The sequence below is a fragment of the Paramisgurnus dabryanus genome, chromosome 1, assembly GCF_030506205.2.
Source record: "Paramisgurnus dabryanus chromosome 1, PD_genome_1.1, whole genome shotgun sequence".
Taxonomy (NCBI): domain Eukaryota; kingdom Metazoa; phylum Chordata; class Actinopteri; order Cypriniformes; family Cobitidae; genus Paramisgurnus; species Paramisgurnus dabryanus.
In genome coordinates this window covers 7,444,124-7,471,355 of record NC_133337.1, presented here as the reverse complement: position 1 = coordinate 7,471,355, position 27,232 = coordinate 7,444,124, and the positions used below count along the sequence as shown (strand labels likewise).

Below are 27,232 nucleotides of genomic sequence, written 5' to 3'. Positions count from 1 at the left end.
TTTAAAGATTACTTTTAAAGTGTAATAATATGTAGTGATATACTCTCTGGTAATGTGGCCTACCAAAAAAGCATTGTTAGGTATTTTTACTGTGAGCACTTTAGTGTATCTCAGCTACAGCTACACGTGTGCACCACTTTAGTTTTAGAAGTTTCAAAAATAAAACTAAACTGTATCTAAACCAATATGACCAACTGTCCTCTATATGATACAAAATAGGAAAATTGTTAAGTGTTCCCACTGCACTTTTCCATAGAATAAAGTGGATGGAAACCAGAGACTTTAAAGCGTAACTAAACCCCTGGTCAGAGCCTGACTCCACCCACTGACAATATTTGAAAAATGCAAGAAAAGTGGGCAGATCCCAACGGAGATAGAGGGGACGAACTAAGCTCGTACCAAGTGTGTGGTGAGATTGTTACAAGGGCGTGGTGAGCTTGAACCTGCTTACGTCACAAGTTATTTTTTGGACCCAACATCCAATAGAAAAATTCAACTGCACTAGCCACCGTTCAACCTGAAGAGGGCAGCACTCAGACGTTTTTACACCATATATTGTAGTATTGAACTTTATATCCAAATGTCAAAAAACTTACTAAAATCATTGAACAGCACTAATAAAGCATCATTCTTACAGATCATTAACTAAAAAAAGTTGGTTTAGGGTTTAGTTACTCTTTAAATGGGAAATTTCACAAAAACTTTTTCCATGTTTAAGTGGTATGATTGGGTCCCCAGTGCTTCTATTAATCTAGAAAATGTGAAAAAAGATCAACTCAGTAACTTAGTTTTGGAAAACCATTTTCTGCAAACATGTGACAAAATAGCTAATTGAAATTTGGCTGCCCTTGTGATGTCAGGAGGTGATTATACCGCCCTTTATCTGCACTGTTCAACCACGGCACTGCCATTTAGTGCAGAGAGCAGCTCATTTGCATTTAAAAGGACACACACAAAAAGGCACATTTTTGCTCACACCTACAAAGTGGCAATTTTAGCATGCTATAATAAATGATCTATATGGTATTTTGAGCTAGAACTTCACACACGTACTCTGGGGACACCAAAGATTTATTTGACATTTTAAAAACGTCTTGTGTAATGTCCTCTTTAAACATATTTTATATTTAAATTTTAAATAAAACTATTAATACTATCAATTTACAGTTGAAAATCTTGATTGATACCCATGGTCGCATTTGCTTCCATTTTAGACAAACAGTCGCCTGGACTGGTTGTTCTGAGAAAAAGTCTTTAAATAGCTGTGTAAATGATTGAATTCTCATGTTGGATTAACGTTTCATTTTTAACTGGCGACGTGGCTAGTCTAACCCTGCCCTGAAAAGAAGCCGTCTATCCATTGTGCAAATGTCAACTTCCACTTCCTCCCAGTCAAACATGTCTGGTGTTTACACAGAGGTTTATGCACCTCCACGCAAGGCTAGCTTCTACCAAGCTGGGGGTATAATGGCTTTTGCTTGGCGAACTGTATTGCTAACTACACATCTGCCTTAAAAGCCTCCTTCACAGACTCAGGAACCAGAAAAAAGCCGTCCTGTCGCATCCCATCACCGTACCGGCACAGCCAGTCGTGCCAACCATCCAGCTCTGTGCCAAAGCTACGTCGCTGTGCCAGCGTTAGGCTGGTGGAGCACATTCATGTGGTGTAGATGGGTTATTTGTTTGTGTCACCAGTCAGTCTTCATTTAAAACATAAATAAGCTTAACGGACTGCTAAGTTTGGTCTATTTCAGCTCAGCCACATACTGTAGAACCTACACTCGCACATGCATGCGTGCACAAATGCGCAAGGAATGTTTTGTGTGTGGACAGCACATGCCGATATTTCTTTCTTTGTGTTTGTAAGGCATCAGTAGGGATTATACCACAATGCAGCTGTCTGCGAAACGCAGCCTGGAGATAACATCAAACTTCTGTAACCCTCCTTTGAATGAGCCCTTTCCTGAACCGGACGGCACAAACAGCCAGTCAGGCAGCTTTGAAATTGAGAGCGGAGCAGCTGCCAAATTCCTGCTTCCCTCGTACCTGAATCCCTGCCCTTTTCCACTTTCCTCCCTCTCCGTTCATCCTACCTCGGCCAAACCTTTTTCCCTAGATTCTGATTTTTTTTTAAACCCTTAATGGTTTGTTATACCTTGTGTGGATCCTGGCGTCATGCCTTTTATTTCCCCTTTTCTCTCCCAGAGTTCAGAGACTATGGCTGGCTTAGCTTCATCCCAGTCTCAGGAACATACCGTTAGTTTCTTCAGTACTGGTTCACTCTTGGTGGACCTCCGCTTCAATCCCCTGGAGGTTAATTAGAGCCGGGGCTGTGGCAGGAGCCAGGGTTTCTGCTAAGCCTAGCCGGGCCCCATGACTGGACTCAGAGGGAGGAAATGGGGAAAGAAGGAGTGCCACTCACCAGAGCCCAGACTTTACGCTCATTACCAGTGTCCCAGCCGCATCGGGTCTTGGTAAGAGATACAGAACCCTGTGTGCTTTTAGGATATCGAGCATTAGAGGTTCTGCCTCTCACTGGCACCTGTTATATCAGAGCCTGCTGTTCCGGGTTACATATTGCCGGGAATTATGAGCTGCACGATGGAAAAAGTATGGATGGCGGCCTGCCTTGCATGCAGTTGGCAGACATGTTTTAAAATGCGTTACTTGTGGTCCTGCATTAAACCATGCAAAATCGAATTAGTCTCACATACACACATTTTTATCATCTTGCTCTTCTTCGCTGTTTAATTAACATCTGTGCATTACTTTGCCACACCCTCTCTTGTGCCAATTATGCACAAGAATTCATCTTGAGCTCTGTGTTCAATTTCCTCCGATAGCTGTTCACCTCATTGTTCGCGTTTCGGTGCACATATGCTGGACTGAACACAGTGCTTGTACAAATTGCTGTCAGAATGTTGGTTTAAAATGTATGGGGACAAAGAGCTGTTCTTTGTTACTCTGACATAAAAGAGAACCTCTGGCCAAAAATGAGTTCTTTCTTTCACATGGAGTCTTTGAATGTAGGACAGTCCGTTCTGTATGCACCATTAAACCTCAAACTTGTGTGTATACATGTTAAATTGAGTTCATGGGTGAGCTGTTGTTTGCTTTTATAATGCTATTAACAAAATTGGGAAATATAAACCTAAGCGTGTGTTTTGTTTGGCTTTTTCTGTATAGCAGCTAAAAGGCTCATGATGAACGTCATCTACTGAATTACTACCTTTTTCCTTCACAATCCATTTATTTTCCAGGTCTTTCAATCTTTCTGTCAAAGTTGATGTTTCCGAGTGTGCCGGATATCAAAATATGGCTACTTCCCAATTCCTGTACTTTTTAAAGGGTACTGTTCCAGTGACAAGTTTTGGCACTTGTAACCTGAAGGTCACCGGTTCGATTCTTATGGCTGGCAGGAAGTGACTGAGATGCCTATGAACATGGCACCTTTCCCCAAGTTGCTCCTGCAGTGAAAAGTTGCCCACTGCTCCAGGTGTCCGTGTGTTTACTACTCACTAGGATGGGTTACATGCCGAAGTCCCATTTTGAGTATGGGTTACCAATTTTATATGCGTTACCGCCTTGGAGTATTGTTTTCTTTTCTACTATATTATAATGACTGTTCGGCCGTTCTGCTTTTTGTGTACTCTGTGTTTCTGGGAATAATGTACAGTATATTGGGATGCAGGGAATGTTTTCTCTGTGTGCTTGTTTAGGGGATGAGCCCTACTTATTTTAGTCAATGCTTTCGTGAGCTTTAGCATCCTGCCAAACCCCCACTGCAGCAAAGCCTTAATGAGCTGTGTGTTACAGTACTAAGGGCAATTGTGGTAACAGAAAGAAAAAGGGAGGGGTATTTTCTTCCTAAACAGGGCCTTCGCTGTGACACCAGTCACTCAGCTCCAGACCTGGATTTACGGCCGGGATGCACAAATGTGACCCGCTGCTCATGCAGGGCCAGTGAAAACGTTTTCCCAAGACCACATAAAAACATGCGTCCAGTCTACAGACATGATTCAGCGGCAAAATGACATACTTCATAACCTTTCCTGGAGGCAGTGGACCAAAGAAAGCCTCAATCTCTCCACTCCGGGGATGATGGGATGTCTCGAAGCCACCCTTTCTCTTCTACCACAAGCCCAAGTTCCCCCTTTCTCCTGCTGGCCTGACCCAATCCCGTATGGACCTCTGTTCCACCCCGATCTCTCTGAACCCTGTTCATGCTCAAAGGTTTTAGGGTTGTCACATTGGCTCATTGGTTACCATCTTGTCACGGCCTGTCCCCGACACATTTTCTCTTGTTCTGTTTCCAATTTTCTGTTTGCGTGGTTTGTTTCAAACTGTTGTTGTGTTTGCTCTGTTATGTCTCTGGCTTTTTCTGTAATTTGTTTTCTCTATTTCCTCTCCGTCCAAAGCACTCTCATGACCTAACGCACATTGGCTTAAAATGGATCAAGGTACGACACGATCTAACTCATTCGTCTCTTTTACGGGGGAATGATATCCATTTTTTACTTTGCATCAGTATTTGCTGCATTTCAGTGACTTTTTCAACAAATGTGGCTTTTGGTGGTGTTCCACCTCAACTTTTTTCAATAGAAAGATTAACCACTGACACAGAGCAATTTATTGACTGTTCCCTGAAGACGAGCTCTATCATGTCACTGTTTTATAGCGAAGACTTCTCCTATACTTACCTCATACTTACTTTCCGTTATATAGGGAAAACGTGCCGATTCACTTCTGTCCATATGGATGATTAATGTTTGGAATTGTCCTCATTGTGGAAATGTTGCTTTTTACGGTTTATGGAATAAAATTAGTTTTCCATCCATTCAGTATATCAGTCCTAACCGTGTAGGCTGTTCTGAATATTGTGTAAAGATATGTGAATCTGCCTGTGAATACCCCTGTGATTTACGGCTTTCCACATAAAAACATCCTACATAATGTAAAGAGCATTCTGTGAAAAATAACCTTGATATATTTAATATTGACTGAGTAAGGCCATGTCAAAGATTGACATCAATGTGAAATCAATGAGTAAAATTAAACTTTGATGCTCCCAATCTTTAGATTTTGAGACCTTGGATTTCACAGACAGAGTCATATATTTGCTCATCAGATTGACTATTAATAATGCATGATTTAGTCCCCTGTTACTAATATAAAACTGTTATATCAGAAATAACAAGGAAGGTGTGGAAGTGTGGCATTGCATTAGCAGCATAAATGGTTGTCTGGTCGATATCCAGGTAGCAAACTTGGAGAAAAAATTGACAAAAAGCTATGGACAAATGTTTCTGCCAAATGCATAATTGTAGTCTTTTTTCAATATGTAATTTGATCATTTTGTTTAATAAAAATTGAAGCAAACTAGTCAAACACCGTACATTTCACACCAATCAAATATATATATATTTTTCTAAATATATTTTAACACAGAAATGTGAAATTTAATTTTTTATTTATTTATACATCATATGTACGCTGATTAAATAAGCTTTCCATTGATGTATGGTTTGTTAGGATAGGAGGATATTTGACAAGAGATGCAATTATTTGAAAATCTGGAATATGAGGGTGAAAAAAATAAAAATATGTTTGATATTTGTGTTTAAAGTTATTCCTTAGCAGCACATATTAGCCTAATAATAAATAAATAAATATAATAGGAAATTACCAAAATAACTTCATGTAGCATGATATTTAATTGTAATTCTAATTATTTTTGGCATTAGAAATTATACTATTTGACCCATATATTTAATATAATGTTGTAATGTTGAATATTGCTACAAATATACCTGTGTGACTTATGACTGGTTTTGTGGTTCAGTGTTACACATTTCAAATAACAGACCATAGCAGTGAAAATCCCATTTCATGTTAACTTTAAGTGTTTAAATGTTTTGAGAGACATGTTAGATTATTCACCAAACTATTCAAACACTTTCAAAATCTCAAGCGGATTCACTCTATAGTTCTCCCTCCATACTGCAGGGGGCGATGTGACGGCGGCAGGCCCCCATAACCTTTAGTTCTCAATGCGGTGCGGGCCAAAAGCAGACATGGAAATTAGTCAAAGAATTAATAGCTCTCACAGCTGCCACTGCACTTTCTCAAGTTAGATTGTATTTGAGCCATCATCAGAAACAGCCGGGGTTTTATGATAAAACTTTAGAGGGACATAAAACTCCCTCTTCTGTTAATATTCCCAACCAGCTGAGAGCCAGACACAAAGATCAGCACCCAAAACGCTGCAAGATCCAAAGACCAGCTTGTTGAAATTGGCTTTAGGCTCACCGTTGTGGACGAGGCTGCTTGTTTGGCAGTCAGGGTGGAGAGAAGGAAGAGACGGATGAGGAGAAATGGAGAGAGAGCAGAAGAAGCCCAGCATGCTGCTGCATTAAGCTCTTTTTTTATTAGGGTTATGTTTCTGTTCTGAGCATCTGGGTTAGTCTGGATGTCTCTCACAGGAGGTGATTAGAAGCTTCTGAGCTCGGCACAGACTGAGGAGAGCGCCCTGATCCGATGCCCGGTGTGATCTCATCTCATCACAGAGCACATAAACATTAAAAACACACCGATATTAGTCTCACCTTTCTAGTTAATAAAAAATACCATGGTTTTAGGACGTGCTGTACCATAGTAATATCGTGATGTTTTGGACACTATCCCATGATGTTTGTTAAAGAGCCATACAAAGTATTAGCACTATACCCTGGCACCGCATCAGCACTTTATGCATTGTACCGTGGTATTAACTGTAGCAGTGGCTGTACCTCTTTTCTGAGATGTTTTATCATCAAATTCCCATTTTTGTTCCTTATTTTCCTTTTATGTGGTTGTTTTGCCTCCCAACACCATTTGCATCCATTTGGAACACCATTTTATGCCTTTTGAACTGGAGTTGCTTTCTTTTGCTGATTTTTCTTTCATATTTTTCTGGTGGTGCATTGGCGTAAGCTCTTTGCCTTTCCTATTTCCACGTACTTTCTCTTCCTTATGATGGGTCAGTTCTGATTCAGCTCCTCTGTCCGTAGCATGTTCTTTTTTCCTCTTTTTTTCTCTTCTCTTCTTTCTTGATCTCTGTCAGATGCGCTTCCCTTTCCCAAGGCTTGCGTCTGACACCGATTTTGGCCAGCTCAGTTTTAAAAGAAAGGAGAAAATGACTGTTATCAATACCATAGACAGTGCGTCACAACTGATGTGAACAATTACTCAGTCGTAAAAACACTTAACAGAGACTTGAGACGGACTGTAAAAATCATTTAAAGGATGTGCGTCTCAAATGCTTTGATCTGTGCTCTTCCTCTCTTACCAGTTCAGATTCCCAGTGTGAGTCAGGATGTGGTGTTATCATCACCCAGCGAAGTGCTCAATTTTTCACACCCGAGGTGTCATAATTCACTGTGGTGTTTCTTTACGACTTGACTAACATCTGAGGTTAGTTTATACTCCCCTGAGAAAACAAGCACTGCATGCTACCTTGTTCTTTCACACATGCCATCCCTTTATCAGAGACAGCGACGTCACAAGTTACTATTAGCTGTATCTGGTATTTTACAGAACTAAAGGAATTAAAGCAATTCACAACAATTCTGGTTCCAGTTAACAATTTTTTTTACTGTAACTAAATAAATAGTTTATATATTACTTTTTAAGTAGAACCACCCCCTCATAATTGGCCCTAATGATGTACTAAAAAACGTTACTAAAAATAACTTTTTTGTATTTTAGTATAGTTTGTGTGTTTTACTTTACAAACCCGGTATTTTGGTACAGTTTTGTATTTTAGCATACGAAATTTTAATTTTACTATACAAACAAAAACGTACTTTAGTAAAACAAATACTATTTTAGTAGTTTTGTTTAATTTTGTAGTTCACCCAAAAATGAAAAATCTGTCATTTATTTCTCCTCATGTTGTTCTAAACCTCTGAGTTTCTTTATTTTGTTGAACACAAAAAAAGATACTTTATGAAATGATGGTAAGCCCACAGAAGTCAGTGGGTACCGACAATTTTGTAATTTTTCAAAATCTTCATTTGTGTTCAACAGAAAAACGAAATTCAAATAGGTTTTAAACAACATGAGGAGGAGTAAATAATGATAGAATCTTCATTTTAATTACTTTAAATACAGTTTTGTATTTTATTTAGCAGTTTAATTAATTTTTGTATTTAAGTATACAAACACTGAATTTTAGTAAACAAACATTGTATTTGATTATACAAACACGGCATATTAGTATACAAACACTGCATTTTAGTATACAAGCGCTGCATTTTAGTATACAAGCACTGCATTTTAGTATACAATTACTGCATTTTAGTATGCAAGCGCTGCATTTTATTATACAAGCGCTGCATTTTAGTTTACAAGCGCTGCATTTTAGTTTACAAGCGCTGCATTTTAGTTTACAAGCGCTGCATTTTAGTATTCAAACGCTGCATTTTAGTATACAACTGCTGCATTGTAGTATACAAGAGATGCATTTTAGTATACTGTACAAGCGCTGCATTTTAGTATGCAAGTGCTGCATTTTAGTATACAAGCGCTGCATTTTATTATACAAGCGCTGCATTTTATTATACAAGCGCTGCATTTTAGTTTACAAGCGCTGCATTTTATTATACAAGCACTGCATTTTAGTATACAAGCGCTGCATTTTATTATACAAGCGCTGCATTTTAGTTTACAAGCGCTGCATTTTAGTATTCAAACGCTGCATTTTATTATACAAGCGCTGCATTTTAGTTTACAAGCGCTGCATTTTATTATACAAGCACTGCATTTTAGTATACAAGCGCTGCATTTTATTATACAAGCGCTGCATTTTAGTTTACAAGCGCTGCATTTTAGTATTCAAACGCTGCATTTTAGTATACAACTGCTGCATTGTAGTATACAAGAGATGCATTTTAGTATACTGTACAAGCGCTGCATTTTAGTATGCAAGTGCTGCATTTTAGTATACAAGCACTGCATTTTAGTATACAAGCGCTGCATTTTATTATACAAGCGCTGCATTTTAGTTTACAAGCGCTGCATTTTATTATACAAGCACTGCATTTTAGTATACAAGCGCTGCATTTTAGTTTACAACCGCTGCATTTTAGTTTACAAGCGCTGCATTTTAGTATTCAAACACTGCATTTTAGTATACAACTGCTGCATTGTAGTATACAAGAGATGCATTTTAGTATACTGTACAAACGCTGCATTTTAGTATGCAAGCGCTGCATTTTAGTATACAAGCGCTGCATTTTATTATACAAGCGCTGCATTTTATTATACAAGCGCTGCATTTTAGTTTACAAGCGCTGCATTTTAGTTTACAAGCGCTGCATTTTAGTATTCAAACGCTGCATTTTAGTATACAACTGCTGCATTGTAGTATACAAGAGATGCATTTTAGTATACTGTACAAGCGCTGCATTTTAGTATGCAATCGCTGCATTTTAGTATGCAAGCGCTGCATTGCAGCATGCAAGCGCTGCATTGCAGCATGCAAGCGCTGCATTGCAGCATGCAAGCGCTGCATTGCAGCATGCAAGCGCTGCATTGCAGCATGCAAGCGCTGCATTGCAGCATGCAAGCGCTGCATTGCAGCATGCAAGCGCTGCATTGCAGCATGCAAGCGCTGCATTGCAGCATGCAAGCGCTGCATTGCAGCATGCAAGCGCTGCATTGCAGCATGCAAGCGCTGCATTTTAGTATGCAAGCGCTGCATTTTATTATACAAGAGATGCGTTTTATTATACAAGAGATGCGTTTTTGTATACAAGAGATGCATTTTAGTATACAAGAGATGCATTTTAGTATACAGTACAAGCGCTGCATTTTAGTAAAGATGCTCTGCATTTTAGTATACAAACTCTATTTTAGTACAGTTTTGTATTTTATTTAGCAGTGTTGTTAATTACAGTTTGGTATTTAAATATACAAACACTGAATTTTAGCAAACAAATATTGTATTTGATTATTTAAGTGCATTTTAGTATTCAAACGCTGCATTTTAGTATACAAGCACTGCATTTTAGTATACAAGCTCTGCATTTTAGTATACAGTACAAGAGATGCATTTTAGTATACACACTCTGCATTTTAGTATGCAAGCGCTGCATTTTAGTATGCAAGCCCTGCATTTTAGTATGCAAGCCCTGCATTTTAGTATACAAGAGATGCATTTTAGTATGCAAGCGCTGCATTTTATTATACAAGAGATGCGTTTTATTATACAAGAGATGCGTTTTTGTATACAAGAGATGCATTTTAGTATACAAGAGATGCATTTTATTATACAAGAGATGCGTTTTATTATACAAGAGATGCGTTTTTGTATACAAGAGATGCATTTTAGTATACAAGAGATGCATTTTAGTATACAGTACAAGCGCTGCATTTTAGTAAAGATGCTCTGCATTTTAGTATACAAACTCTATTTTAGTACAGTTTTGTATTTTATTTAGCAGTGTTGTTAATTACAGTTTGGTATTTAAATATACAAACACTGAATTTTAGCAAACAAATATTGTATTTGATTATTTAAGTGCATTTTAGTATTCAAACGCTGCATTTTAGTATACAAGCACTGCATTTTAGTATACAAGCTCTGCATTTTAGTATACAGTACAAGAGATGCATTTTAGTATACACGCTCTGCATTTTAGTATGCAAGCACTGCATTTTAGTATGCAAGCCCTGCATTTTAGTATGCAAGCCCTGCATTTTAGTATACAAGAGATGCATTTTAGCATACAATACAAGAGATACATTTTAGTAAACAATACAAGAGATGCATTTTACTATGCAAGCGCTGCATTTTAGTATACAATACAAGCGCTGCATTTTAGTATACAATTCAAGAGATGCATTTTAGTGTACAATACAAAAGATGCATTTTAGTTTACAGTACAAGCACTGCTTTTAAGTATATAGTACAAGCACTGCATTTTAGTATACATGCACTGCATTTTAGTATACATGCGCTGCATTTTAGTATACAAACTCTATTTTAGTACAGTTTTGTATTTTATTTAGCAGTTTTAATTACAGTTTTGTATTTAAATATACAAACACTGCATTTTATTAACCCAAACGGTATTTTAGTATACAAACATTGTTTTATTTTACAAACACTCCAGTTTTGTATTTTACATTTATTCTTTTAGCAGGTATTTCTCCCAAAGAAACTCATGCAACATTTATTATTGATGTACAGTATTTAACATTTGTAACATTTTGGTTTAATATTCTAACACATTACATTTATTTATTTAGCTGAAGTGACTTTCAAAAAAGAAACACTAGTACATTTTTATTTTACAGTTTTTCTGAATTGCTAAAACACTAAACCCCAACCTCTGAACCAAATTCATAGTGGCCTAAACCCATTTGTCAAATCATGCACTCTTTTTGCAAAATTCTAAACACAAACTTCTCACTAAAACACACATTTCACACTGAAATGCACTTGTTTTATAAATGCTAAACACAGGCAGGCAAAAGTTGAACACAACTACAACACCGTTATCATCAAGTAAACACAACAACTTAAAATTCTACACACTTTTATCTAATGGTATTTTTTACCAATTGTGTGAATTAGAAACAGTCTGAGAGGCAGATGAAGAGTATGAGGAAGAAAAGGACACCAGAGACAATGCAATTGGCAAAATTTGCAGTTGGATTGCTGACTTTTTACAAAATACAAGTGCTGCTTACAGTAATATTGAAAACTTACTATTACTTGCAGTACTTACAGTAAAGTATTCACTATATTCACAGAACTAAACTTGTGATTACATTAATATAGATTCTTAACAGTATTTGTCAAGTGTGTTGTCAAGTACAATAAACATGCATTTTTCTGTAAGCGGATGTCCTGGATGTTGTGTTTTCCATTTTTTAAGGTAGTGTCTAATGGATGCTTTGTAGTGTTTTATATTATGGACTTATGTGTGTATGATTTGAAAGCTTAGTTTTGATTTTTAAATTAGTGATGATTTTTAAAAAAAAAAGTGTTTTAGCAATTCAGAAAAACTGTAATATATGAAAACGGTACTGTTGTAAAAAGAAACATAAAAGGTTTTAAACAAGAAACAGTTAATTCTCACCCCTTGTGATCTAGAAACCCGAAGTGCAATGATATGAGCGTGCAGATGTTTTTTTTTTTGTAGCTTTTGTGTATATGATTTGAGTTTTTGTCTGTCTGCCAGGCTGTTAGTCAGACATTTAAAATCTCCTAATTATCTCTTAATGAATGACTTAAGTCTATGGCTTAAAGAATTTACCTCAAGGCGATGTTTACTAAATACTTTTACAGTAAAATTGACCGAGCGCCCTGTAAATTCAGTTGAATCCATTCGTTCCAGATGATGTTCGGTCACTGAGGACCGAGTCATTTCACATATCTCCCCTCAGGCAGAGTGACACCATATCAGTTCTCCAACATCCTGGACTGATTAGTTAACCGCTCTTCTGTTATTGCGCGTATGTGCATGTGGTTGCACAACATAGAGGGTATTGTTGGCAAGGCTTATGTATGCTGATGAATAAAAATGTACCAGAGTTCTCACGGTTTGATCTTTGCCCCCTCACCTTTTATTGGGTGCGCTGTTATGATTGACAGCCGCATTGCTCCGCCTTAACCGCAGGGTAGCCACAGGCAATGAAACTAATGCTGGCAGCATTTTTATCTCACTCTGGGGGGCTCAGACAGGTGGTTTCGATTCTACTTTGGTTTCTCTCCTGAGAGCTGGAAGTAAGCAGCCTTCCTGATGGCATGCACGGTTATTTCCACTGTATCTGTGAGAAATATTATCATCATTTATGCCCACACAGATAGAGCTCTCTTGGCAAATTTTATTATTGTGACCTGTGGTCTGCACTTCGAGTCCAAAGTATTCCCTAACCGGCTTGCAGGCAGCATGTGCTGATCCAGCAAGAGTTGCCCGGGCTGTCTTCACATGAATAATGATTTCCTCTTCCTTTTTTAATTTGACATGCATTACATCTTAACATAAGCCATTCCGGTGAGCCCTCTTTCTTACCTAACACTGTCAAGTGCAATTTGCCAGCTGATTTCACGTGCCCAGTGGAGGTACCATCACCTTAAGTTTTTTTGTTTGCTTGGTTATATACATGACCCACCCAGAGCTGCTCAGTTTTAACCATAAGTCTGCGATTTCATGGTACAAGATGACAAACGAGAGCAGAAGAAGAGAAAATAGGAAAGCAGATGGCAATAAATTTAGCCGTGCAGGATTTGGTAGCATGTACACTGGGCTTGGATCAATTGTAGTACATTAGGATGATGACTTATGATGACAGCTGGACCACTCATTTTAATTAATCCTCCAAACACTAGAGGGCAGCACTCCTGAAGAAACACATATTAAAATTTTTCAATTTAATGTTATTTCTTTAGCGCCTTTCACAAATTTGCATTGTAGAAAAGCAGCTTTACATTAAAAAGAAAGTAGAACAGGCAAAAATAAAGGTTTATACCTATGTATGTATACAATGAATGTATAGAATACAAGTATATTAGCAGTATCAATTACAAAAATCACATTTTCAAGAATAGTCTGATATATTCATGGCTCTATCAAACAAGCCTGTATATCATATTTTCCATAAGATAAAATTTTAGCAGTACCAACAGTTGGCAATGAAGTTTAAGCCTTCATGTTATGGATCATTTTAACATGAAACTTTTCTAAGGAAATGCAACACTGTCTTAGATTTTATAAAGATTTTATAAAAAGTTATATATATAATGAATGTTTATCCATTTTTGTAAATCCATCAGTTACCCCACTTAAGACGTGTGTTATTGAATTGTTTGTATGTATACGATGGTTGTATTTGGATGTTGTGTTGCCTCTCACACAGAGAGCATCTTGCAGGTTCAACCACCTTAAGTCAACTTTAAAAAATATGCCCTTGTATTCGGTCCAGCTGTTTTTGAAGACAGGAATGTGCTGTATCTCAACGTCCCCTATACAATTGCATCTGTTCACTGCCTGGTGAACACGACCCAAAATTAGCATAATTATAGAGGGCTTCCTTAAGACCGCCTGGTCAGTGAGTTGTGGCTTTAGATATGGAGTTTTAATTCAATCAGTCACCATCACAAAAACATTGGATTTAACAAAATGTCCTTATATTGTACTCCTGAGAAAATTCTTTGGAAGAGTTAAAGGGAGAGTTTTATTTAATAATAATAATTTGGCATTCTTTTCTAAACAGTTTGTCATCTCTCATTGCAAATTTATGAAACTTAATTGCTCGTAACAGCTTTGTGACAGTAATGGTGATGGTTTGTGTGGTACATCAATAGATTTTCATTGAATATTTACTTAAGTTTTCATTCTTTTTAGTATGTTGGTTTTAAGACAAAACATTAATTCTTCAATGATCCATAACTTCATATATATGTTTAAATTGGATAAACTTTAGTTTTACGCATCCCCAGAGGGAATATTTCGAAGGATTTCAATCTCCGTTGAATAAGCAAAACAAAAGCGGATGAAAGACTAAGCAGTGAAGGTTATATAGAGCCAGAGAGAACAGATGAAGGAGACTGCACAGATCGCAGCCCGAGGCCTGCACTGTTTCCTGCGAGCAGAGCGATTTCAGAGAGTCCCGGGGTGAACCGCAGCGGTCGAAGAGGCTGTGAGAATCGCTTTGAGCCAAGTCACTAAACCTTGCCTTCCATGGAATACATAAACCTGCCATGGCGTTTGATTTATCCTTCTCATTCGGCCGCTTCTGTTGCTTTGAGTTATAAACATTGTGTGGAAATGGACAGAGAGAGAGCGAGAGAGAGAATGAAAAATCTTAGCTAGAAAGGAAGATTGTGCACCTTTTCAAAAACAACATGTAGTGAAATAACTTTGGGGACGTGATAAATGGCAAACCTCATTACATAGTCATGTAATTTTTATACGACCGGTACTGTATTTACACTAACAAACCGACATACATGCGTTCTCTATCACGCTCAAACTCACACAACATCCATTCATCTGTCACCATGAATGACTGTAACAATCTCTCAGAAACTTTATTTACCTCGAATAAAAGAAATATCCTGGGTTGAGATCTAACTGGCTCTGACATCATCTGTAGAAAATAATTCAGATTTTTTTTTAATGGAAATTAATACCAGAATAACCCAGAATATTTCTAGAAAGGTGACGTTATTTCAACATTACAAGAATATTGTTTTTATTTTTGTCTAAAATTACGATCCAAAAGTAGTAGGAAGTATTTTCATGGAATTACTGTTCTCTTTCCTGTCTTCTCTTCGTTCTCTATAACCGTCGACTTTACCTGAATGTTTCCTTTGTCTTTATCACAGTTTTGTGAAATGCTTTCACTGTGTCTGTCTGGTATCTTTGTTTTTCGTCTGTTTCGTGACACGTCTTTACATTTAATTTCCGTGCACAAATCCATTCGTGTCCCACTCTTGGCCTGGTGCGTCTTCATATGAACAATTTGTTTGCTTTCGACCTTGTCAGACGTGTTATTATGGGATTATGGTTTTGTCCTTTGTTTGTTTTCGTACCTTAACACAAAAGTGTTTGTTTTTATGTGTGTTCGCGAGGACAGATGGAGGAGCTGCTGGCAGCCATGGAAAAGGTGAAGCAAGAGTTGGAGTCCATGAAGGCCAAGCTGTCGTCCACCCAGCAGTCCCTGGCGGAGAAGGAAGCCCACCTGACAACGCTGAGGGCGGAGCGCAGAAAGCACCTGGAAGAGGTGCTGGAAATGAAGTAAGATCTTTATAGATTTTCTTCAGAGATCATGGTCATTGTCTAACTCACCCAGTTCACACTGTTTAAAAGTTCATGTGATGGAAAACATTTTTTTTTTCTCTTCAGTCTGGTGTTGTATGTAGACATTCTCTACATATATCCCAAAGCTCTGACCATTTATGGAAACTATGCTGAAAAAACATGATTTTTATGTCACAATCTTGTTAGCACACGACCACCTACAATTACAATTACATCTTGGAGAGGGCTTAGGGTAGTCCTTTACTCATGGGATGAGGTTAGCTAATCATAACATGTCATTTACATACAAGTCTTTAAGTTACATTAGAAATAACAGCCTGTATAAGTGAACCTCAAGAAAAAATCAAACATGCTACAGAAGTGTAGACTATAGACACGTAGTGAAATTTGACATGCACAGTTATGCTCTTTTACAATATGTTGTGCTGTATTTGCTTTTATTTGGCATATATGAAGAGCTTGGTTCCAAAATGCAATACTAAAAAAATGTGTTTTCTATACCAAGAAAGTGACAAGATGAAAACCACAATTTTCTGTTATAAACTTTCTGCAGAGAAGAAGGACTGGCGTTTGTCGTAGTTTGAAAAAAAGCTAGAAAAGATGATAGAATAACACAGCAGATATTGGTTTTTGTGTAAAATGAAGAATTTACTTTTTAATACTGACCTGATACAATACTGGTTTGGCGTAAAAAAAATGCAGTTTATCGCGTTTTGGAACCAAACTCTTCATATAGTAGGTAGTATGAGTACTTCAGTTCCATAATAGTATGATTATGGAAGTTTGTATACATTGGGATATTTATTGTTCAAGTATTAAAGGTAAGTATGGAAGTTTTTATAGACTGGCATATGAATGGTTCAAGTATTAAAGCTAAGTATGGACTTTTGTATACATCGGCATGTAGATGGTTTGAGTATTAAGTAATAATTTTATTAATTTAATTAGTATTAAGTTTAGTATGGTAGTTTGTGTACACTGGCATTTAAATATAGTTTTATTTTGGAAAATTAAACAAATGGTCATATAAATGGTTTATTCTGGAAGAATGGTAGTTTCAGTACCCTGACACTGCGTGTGTGTCTGATGAAATCGTCTATATAGATGGCCTTTAAAAACTCAAAATTTGATTTCCTTTATTATTTCAAGTCATTATTGGAAGATTTTTTTTTAGAAAGTTTATTTTGTGTGTTAGGTAAAGTTTTTTTCATACAGTGAAGTATTTTTAGACATAGGGCAGAGGCCTGCAGTAGCGTTGTGCTCTTGTAAGGCTGAATGGCTTTTTTAGTGCTTCTTTACAATGGCCTCATCCACCACTGAACGTCTACCGAGTAACATCCTTCAAACAGTGCACTTCATCAGATCCGACTCTCACACAATGTACTCTTGTTTTTTTTAGAAACTGTCTTTCACACAGACACTCTTCTTGTCTCTTTCTCACACTCTGACTCTGCTGGAATTTTCTGCTTCCTTGACATTTATCAGTGCATGAGTACAACTCAGGGTTTTGAACACTTCATGACTCTTGATATGGATAAGGGCAGCGCTAGATGAATATAAGAGGTTGAAGGTCTCCAGGCAGTAGTTGAAGTAGGACACAGTGACGGTAGCCCTTCAAGGATTCCTGCCAGAAGTCTGCACTTAGAAAACAGGATGAATCTCAGATAGGAGGCATTTGGTTTAATTGATGCGTCTCCAACCTTATCCTCTGCCGCATTGAACTTAAACAAGTTTCTGTATGTAGGACTTTCTCTTCTAGTCATATATGTAGCTTTTTAAGGAATGTATTATTCAACAAGGCCCAAAAATTCTTTTTAAATTTATGGTGGCGATGTTTAAGCACAGCAGTGATGTGTCAACTCTTACCATAAATTTATTTTAATTTTAAGATTTATAAGATTTGCATAAATTATTATTTTTCTTTTAAATAAAGAAAAGACCTGAGAAATAAAGCGTTTTCTTACATTAGCTGTGTTTTTATTCATAATTTTATAGGAGAAGACCTCCGCCTCTTTTTAAACATCCTGTCCTCACAAAAGTATTGTTTTAGATATAATATGAAACGAGAGAAAATAATGATTGTGGTTGCATAAAAATGGTTCAGATTTGGCAGTTTAAGTACTCAAGGGTTTTCCAAATATCCACAGAGTGATTTAATTGTCAGTGGTGTCCTTAGAGACTCAGATCTGTGTGCATGCTTGACTTACACTTCTAATGGATTCTGGGATATGTGACATTAAAAACAAGATAAAGAAAATGTAATGCGACAGTTTTTTTTACTTATTGTAACATGCTAGAATGACAACTGCATACTGTTTCCAATAAAGATAAGATCCCAACCTGGCATTGTGCCCCTAAATATGAAAATTAAAGGGAGTGCCGGGCCCTAGTAGTGCTACATCCAAATGTGACTGTTATTAACTGGAGGTCAGCTCGTCTGAGACAGGGAACACTGTGTATCTGCACCAGCCACATGCTTCCGAAAATATTTTCTTTGAGAGAAAATAAGGCCTGATAGGGCTTTTGGATGGAGGGTCAGAGCGGAAGAGGGATGGTCTTCGATCTGTTTTGGCGTTGAGGGTAATGTGGTCAGGGCCGGAGAAAGTTGAGTCGCGCTTCTTAAGGGGCCCCGTCGCCTGGCAGCAGTCAACCAACTGGACCGCTCATTAAAATTTCGGAGGAAAAACGCAAAATAGCAGACACTGAGGTCACAAGCTTTTTTTATTTATTTCCTCGGGCTGAACTTCCGACCGCACCGTTTAAAGTCAGCAGTGTGGAGACATCGACACTTTGGGGTGCGTCTCCATCATTTCCATGTGAAAATGACAGAATTATAATGATTTCTAAACTCTGCTATTCTCCGATTTGCTTCTATAGGTTATGTAAGCTCCAATTTTTTAGGACTTGAATTTTAGAATTTTTTTTTTTGAAATTGAATAGGACATCTCCTACAGTAACATTCAAGATTCATCTTATTTTCTTTTATAATGGGATATGAAAGGACACACAATGCCAGTATTTAAACAATGAAAGCATACATATTTAAAACTAAAGTCTATTTAAACTCTACCGGTTGGTATGATAAACCTGTAAAAACGCTGAGATTGAGCGTTTTCGGTTGCTGCACCAAAACTGTGGAACAGTCTACCTGCTGTTATTACAACTGCCACTACACTACATGAGTTTAAGGCTAAACTCAAAACCTACCTTTTTTCCTTGACCTACAAGTATAGTTGATATTGCAGTGTCTGGAGTGTTTTTATGTCTTAGTCTTGCTTTTATGGTGTAAAGGATGTTTTTGGTTTTATTTTATAGTTAATAATACGTGGATTAATGTACCTTGGTCAACAATCATTGTTTTTAGTGGTGCTATATAAATAAAGTTGAGTTGAGTAAAAGTCAACCGATAGAAAGGCTATGGCCCACATCACGTTGCTGTGCGTGTGTTTAGGAAAACTTAAAGTTGTACACATATTTAAGCACGGCAGTTTTAAAAAAGTGTTTTTAAGCCATTGAAACACAAACAATAGTGCTATGCATGCGCTATTTCTATATGAGAGGAGCTTCCGCTACTTATTAAGCTTGTGAGCATTTTTGCCACCTTATTGTATACATGCATGCATCAAAAGTATCCTCATAAACATGACGATTTAGATCTTAAGAGAAAGTAAACAAAAAGCAAACGTATGTGTAACAGTATATTGGCTCCGAAGTGACTTTGATCTTAAAGGGGAATATAAATCTGTATAATTATTTATTATCCTTATTTCACCACTGTTTATCTTTAGTAAGCGTGAGTTTTTTTTTTTTTTTCTTTTTTACGCTTGTATAAGGTTTTTGTTAGAATTATGAAAATTCTATAGCATTAAAGATTTTATTAACATAAAAACCTTATTAAAAGATAAAGTAAACTCTACTACTATTATCATGATATAAAATGAATCTTATGGTGATATAAGAATTTGGTCATATGGCCCACCCCTACTCTACACATAAATATATATCTGCAAATCTGCATGTTGAAGCTTGCACCTTATGTTTGGTCCCAGGCCCTACATCTGAAGAGGCACTGTATGTAAATTTACTTAAACACGAATGAGAGAATAAAATGTGATTTCTGACTTCAAGGTTTGCCTGAGAGCTCATTACTCATAAGTGTAATTTAAGAGCATGTTTAATTAAATTAAAATCCACAGTGAAGGCAAATGAAGAGCGCTGCGAGGTCATTTACTCAGTTAAAGCTCACTGGATGTTACCAACTGTGACTAAAGAGCATTATGAGGTCATCACTCAATTAAAATCCAAATGGACTAAAATACCGTCAGTGGGTTTTGTGATATTGCATGGAGGTGGATTCAAGCTGTGTTGGCGGCGAGGTTTTTAAAGGAAGCGTTGTTTTATACTGCGTCGCCCTTACATTAGGGATTGTTTGGTGGAACAAGCCGAGGATTAAAAATTATGGAGAGGTGATAATAAGATCTCCAGCACGCCATCTTATCCTCATGTTTCCTCTCCATTTAGCACAGTTTAAATGCCCCAGTACCGCTGGATATGAGATGTGGTGATATCCCGGCGTTTGCCTGTTTGATGTGGTTCACTTTCTCTCGTTCCCTCTCCCTTCCACCGGCTAGCGCTTTCGACTGAGTAAAGTACGACCGCAAGGCAGACGTCAGTCGTCCGCCTTTGAGCAAATGTTTAACTTTCTTTCTGCAGTTGTTTGGGAGCAGTGGACGTTTTGGAGGGCCCAGTGAGAGGTGGGTGATGATGGAAGGGTTGATCTTGATGAAGAGGCCCCTCTCAGATGTTTGCTCTAAGGCATTAAGCCACTTGTCCGTCTTTTAGGGCTTGAAAAGAGCAGTCACCACCTGCACGACTCCTAAGTAGTGCTGCACAATTAATCGCATCGCAATCGCAATCGCGATGTCAGCCTGTGCGATTATATGACAGCAAAATGTTGCAATTATATTAAATAAATAAATGTGTGGACTTTTAACACAAACTTTCTGATAACTGTTTGATGATTTTCCTTGCCGTTTAAAAAAAGAAAGAAAAACGAACAAAAAAGGCAATGCACGTGTGGCATGCACGTGTGTGGTGTGCGTCGTCACTTATACCAGAGCGAAGATGGATGCAGAGGAGGTTGACAGTGATCTGGTAGCTAAAAAAAAACTCTATGTCTGTTGTATGGCGGTATTTTGGATTTAGGATTACTGACACTGAGCAGTTGCAACATCACGTGGCAATACGAAAACTTTTCTAGTTTTACAAATACACATTTTAGCTAAACTGTGTGTGGATTTTTCCTTAAAACCCATCAAGTTGACTCATGATACCATATAGTATAATCGCAATCGCACATCGCAATATAAGCATCAATAACCGCAATGGGAAAAATTACCCAAATCGTGCAGCCCTACTCCTAAGCCTGTTTTACACATTCTGCGGTGAGCACAAATGCGTCGGCAGGCACTCACGTATCGGCTGTGTAACCAAATGAAGTAATTTCTGGCATACAATGTTAAATGTTTCCTTTTAATAATAACCATTAATTATAAAATATTTATCTGGAATAGGGCACTAGAAATGTGTACAAATCGGATCTTCGTGAAACCATGTGGAGTAAATTAATCTGTATGTAATCAGACCCAAATTGTGGCTGCATACTGAAATGTTATACTGCTAAATGGTTAGGTTTTACTAAAAATGGATTTCTGTTACACACAGTTAATTTTTATAAGCATTAAAGATAATAGGTTAATCATTTAGTTTCGGTTTATTTCATATGAACTTGAATGTGACCCTACCTTTAAAATCCAGTCTGATCTTTGACATGACCTTACTTAGTTATTATTAAAGAAATCAAGGTTATATTTTCACATAATCTTTTTTTCCAAACTTGCAAAACTTTAATTGTTTGTAGTATATTTATAATGTATTTTCTGAGTGTAGTGTGAATTGCTGTAACCTTAATGCAGCCTGTGAAATGAAAATGTATGCCCGCATGTCAAAAGTTATGTGAAACAGACCTTAGTTGCGGTCTCTGAAATAGGCTGTGAAATAGCATCCTTGTTAAACCCGTAGCTGTTTGCTGCTTACCCTTGCAGTAATTGATCAATATCAGTCTTAAAATTCCCCACTGCTCCCTGCTTGTGTCACGGACAGAGCATTTCATCTCTAGTGAAAGTCCAATTATAAGGCTTGAAGCGTGTGTGGTGTTTGAAGGGTGTGTGTTTGGAGATGTTAAGATTGACACAGGGTGACCACGGGGCTATCGGCTATCCGCAAAGTCTCTATTCGATGGGTGGGTGAAGCTGCTAATTGCCCCTGTTAGCACCCTGGACTCCTGAAGCGTAGCAGACAGGCGGGCTCATTACAGGGACGAGTGCTTCAGAAAGCAAACCTGCTGAAGTCCAGCATGTCGGTTCAAATCAACAATATGTGGTTTAGGGGGTTTAGGGTAGCGAATGACTCGCCACATTCACACACTGCTGATTCTCTAAATGCCAACTTGTTGTGTGTTGTGTTGTTTGGTTCACTAAGACAGAACAAAGCAATGTAAAAGAGGGGAAATTAAAATACTGGCACCTTACTGGGTTTGGTTGGTATGTGGTATAAAATGCAGATTAGCATCATCAAGCGAAAGGGCTTGAAACCCATTAGAAAGACTGTACATTTCCCACTACCCTGTTTTATTGTTTTAAGATGTCAATCATGAAGTCCTTATGTTCTTGCCTTTGTAGATTTGTAATCTCTGAATGTTACCATCTTCAAGTGAGCGATGTTTTTGTTAACCAAAAATGCCAAGTTCAGTGGGTGGTATGATTTAGCTGTTATAATGGGTGTGATAACACGCTGACTCCCACAGGCAAGCCGATCTTAGCAGCCTTGATGTTTTGTTCTCTGGAGCGGATTTGTCTACGGTATTTGGGTGGCGAAAGAAAGAGATTCTGACATGATCTCCTCTAAGAAGGCTAAAGCAGTCAGGGGCCATGAAGTCCTGGCCCCAAGATCTTAGCGAGCATGTGAGAACGGGTTATTATAGCATGGAGCCAATGAGGCTGGACATGTGTGAGAGGCCAAGCGAGCCTTGCAGCGATTAGACTTTAAACGGCATATAATGGCCTCAACCCTTCCCCCCCTCACCCCTCCGTTCATGTATATGAGAGCCACGATTCAGGGAAATGTCGGGGAAAGCACATAATATCTCTGTAAATGTCAGGGGTGCTTAAAGATAGCGGCACGCCGGAGGTCGAGTCTGATCACATCTGACGTTGTTTTGGGCTCTGGGGTCTTTTGCTGGATCCGTAATCATTACATCACATTAAGAGCTACCTCATTTTTTGCCTGCAGAGGTGGGACTGTTTTTAAGTTAAACAAGAATGAGAATTTCAATCTCGACTGCATTGTAGACACACTTGGGTAGTGGCCACAGCAAGCGTGGCATCTTAAAGATCAGGTACGCCCAAAAAAAGATAATTCTGTCAGCTTTGTTAGTTATTCACTGAAAAAGGACAATAAACTATTGGGCAATGTAAAAAAATATAGCTTGAAGGATTGATAGATAGAAGATGGATAGATAGACAGAGACATACAGACTATAGATATATACTATGGATGGGTGGATGGATGGATGGATGGATGGATGGATAGATGATAGATAGACAGAGAGATAGACAGACACTATAGATATACTGTATACTAAAGATAGATTGGTGGCTGGATGGATGGATAGGTAATAGATAGACAGAAAGATACACAGACAGACAGACAGACTATATGGAAGAGCGGGGCACAACCTAACGCTTTTTGGTTTTGGCTCAATCATTAAAAAAATATTTGAGTTTGATTAATTATATTTTTACACAAGCAACACACACATCTCTGCTACAATGCACATTTGAAGTTTGTTTCTAGTACTTACCATTCTTGGACAATTACACCAAATGTGACAGAAGTGCAAACATTACAACTTACCCCGTAGGTGGGGTTAATTGTATCAGGCAGGGGGCTAGTTGTAACACTTGCTAAAAATTAAGTTTGCAGGCAAATATTTCAGTACTATTTTGTCTATATACTTGAAGTCGATATTGTTAATATATCTGTCTATAATAGCCAGGTTTCCACACTGTATTCATTCATCCAGCCCTTTTCTAACAATAGTTCAATTATAAATGTATACAAATGTCTAAATATATGAGAAAAAGCACCACAATTATGATTTTTTTTTATATGTGACCCAGTTTGTAATAACCATACTACAGTTTAAATTCTGAGATAATGAGCATCAAAGTCTGATTTTAGCCATTCATTTAATTATGATTTCAATCTTTGACGTGACCTTATTCAATCAATTTGAAAGATATGAAAAAAAAATTGAGACACGATTTTTGATAAGACAGGCACATTTATTTTTTTTGGCAGCCAGCAGTCATTCATGTGTAGCCTATTTAAAACCACGGCAAGAATTACGCTAACATTAGCGGTTTTCATATCGTAAGTGCTGAGGGGTTAGTTGTAACACAGCGTTACAATTAACCCCGCTGGGTCAAAATATTGTCAAGCCCACCAAAAAAGTTGCTAAGAGCTGCAGACATATTTCAAAACAATGCTATGTTTTAATCAACAATACACTGATTAATATGACATAGCATTGGATTTGGTTTCTTACACACCCAACTTAGAAACCGAAGAAAACAAATGATGAAAAAATTTACTTGCATGCCACCAAAACACTCGTTCATCAATAAATCTATGGAAAAACATTATACATTTCCAATAATTTGCGGAAGATCGTTTTTTGGCAGCGTGAAAAACATACCGGAAATACAAAATGATCAGCCTTGTGCAACACAGTAAGCAGTCCGTGTTACAACTAACCCCGCGTTACATTTATATATACGTTGATGCATGGATGGATGAATAGATGGATGGATTGGTAATAGATAGATAGACAAACAGACAGAAGGTTGGTGAATGGAAGGGTGGATGGACAGACAGACAGACAGACAGACTATAGATATGTACTATACTATACTATAGATGGAGGGATAGATGGGATTCATGGATAGGCAGGCATGCTATAGATATTATTATAGATTAATAAGTGGATGGATGGATAGGTGATAGACAGACAGACACAGTAGATAGACACTATAGATCGATAGGTGGGTGAGTGGATGGATGGATGGATAGATGAACGCCTACTGTACAGTACAGTAGGTGGCTTCATTTGGCAGGAATAAATCAGGCTGTTTTCTATAGGGAACTCCTGCTGTCTAAGAACCAAGGCTTCACCTAAATCACTAGCATCCTTGCATTAACAGGCATTGCTGATTCTCAACCCCTCAAGGGTTTCTCAGGATGAGCTCAGCAATATGCCAAATCCGAAGACAGCCGCGGAGGTGTGAATTTACACCTCTGTCAGTCCAGCTGTGTTGTTTATTTTTTTAGCCTTTTCCAAAGAAACACATAGACTGGGATTATGTATACATTCTCTCAAAGGATAATATGTAATGGATTAGCTATGGTTTATGTGAACTTGTACATTGGAGCATTTAGGACTTTAACTCATCTGAGCGTTTGGCATTTCTCGACCGCATCACGATTCCAGAGATACTCTATAAATCACGCTTTTAAATTGAAAAGGACGGTTGAAAAACTAACAGTAGAGGTTAAATGGAGAAAGTGACGTTACACCAAAGGCTCTTGTATCAACGTCAGGATGTGCGCCAAGGCAAAGTAAAAATACATTCTTTAAATGCAAAACTTTGGATACTCCCCCACCCCATCCGCCAGCACTTCTGCTCTTCTCCAGACAGCTTGGGGAACGCTCAAGGTCAGAACTCAGAGATGCATATCCATATGTCTTATCAGTGGCGAGGTAAAACTCCTGCTGGCGGCTCCTGTCCGTGCATAAATCACCCCGACCGGCTCATCTGCAGTCTCCGAATGGGCACTGTTTGAATTTATCCTCTGTAAATTCTGTTCTGTCCTAAATCACTGTCGTCTCCATAAAACTGCTGTCCTCCAATGTAAAAACTAATTCTTCCTGACCTTATTTCAAGTAAAAGTTCAGTGGATCTTATTTGTTCATGCACGGTGGCCCCAAAAATGTTTGGATACTGAAGACACATTTAAAGGGACACTCCACTTTTTTTTGAAAATATGCTCATTTTCCAGCTCCCCTAGAGTTAAACATTTGATTCTTACCGTTTTGGAATCCATTCAGCTGATCTCTGGATCTGTTGCTAGCACTTTTAACATAGCTTAGCACAATCTATTGAATCTAATTAGTCCATTAGCATCACACATTAAAAAAACAGACTTTCTTTATTTTTCCTATTTAAAACTTGACTCTTCTTTAGTTACATCGTTTACTAAGACAGACGGAAAACTAAAATTGCTATTTTCTAGGCAGATATGGCTAGGAACTATACTCTCATTCTGGCATATTAATCAAGGACTTTGCTGTCGTAACATGGCTACAGGAGGAGCAATGATATTACGCAGCAGCCGGAAGTAGTCCCCTTAGTAACTTTCAATGGCAGGGGACTATTTTAAGGTAGTGCGTAATATCATCAAGTCCTTGATTATTTATTGGGAAAACATACAATACAATAGATGGATAGAGGGATGGATACGATGGATGAATGGACACGATAGATAGATAGATAGATAGATAGATAGATAGATAGATAGATAGATAGATAGATAGATAGATAGATAGATAGATAGATAGATAGATAGATAGATAGATAGATACGGGATGGATGGATAGAGGGATACGAGAGAGAAATACGATGGATGGATAGAGGGATATGATAGAGGAATACGATGATGGATGGATAGAGGGATACGATAAAGGAATACCATAGATAGTTGCGATACGATGCGGTAGACAAATTGATATGATAGATATGACAGACAGACAGACTGATAGATAGAAAGATAAATACGATAAATAGAAAGAACAATACATATAGAGAATGATACAACAAGTTAGGTTGAACAATAGACTGATACGATAGATATGTTAGACAGACAGAGACAAATAGATATGATCTGCTTGTTTTTCTTTTGCAGGATACAGCCAATCGGCTTGAAGTGATCTATATTCAGCCTGAAGCAAGCTACCTTTAAATTTCGGCTATGTACTGAGCTTCCCCTGCTGTTCCTTCAGAAACCAACTGCTCGGCCACAGCCTCGCCACCTTTTTTATATGCTGTTAGTGGATAGTTAACCTTGTTATAGGTGATGTTTCATCAAGGCAAGCTGTGTTGATGTCCAAGAAGTAGTTTTGCTTCTTTATTTATAGATGACACACACACACGACCACTGACACACACAGACAGAGGACATACTGTGAGCTCTGTTAATCTGGCTCGCGTCCTCCGTTCACACACACCTGCTCCTTAAGC

The 27,232-nt window shown here is 37.8% G+C and overlaps 1 protein-coding gene across 8 annotated transcripts in view; it reads left to right on the top strand.

Moving 5' to 3' along the window:
* The window catches only part of erc1b (ELKS/RAB6-interacting/CAST family member 1b), a 242,174-nt gene that overhangs the window by 126,029 nt on the left and 88,913 nt on the right, over window positions 1-27,232 (top strand). For all 8 annotated transcript variants that reach the window (XM_065265801.2, XM_065265800.2, XM_065265799.2 and 5 more), the window contains one exon: window positions 15,631-15,791. In XM_065265801.2, the coding sequence (XP_065121873.1) occupies window positions 15,631-15,791 (161 nt within the window). The remainder of the gene's footprint in view (window positions 1-15,630; window positions 15,792-27,232) is intronic.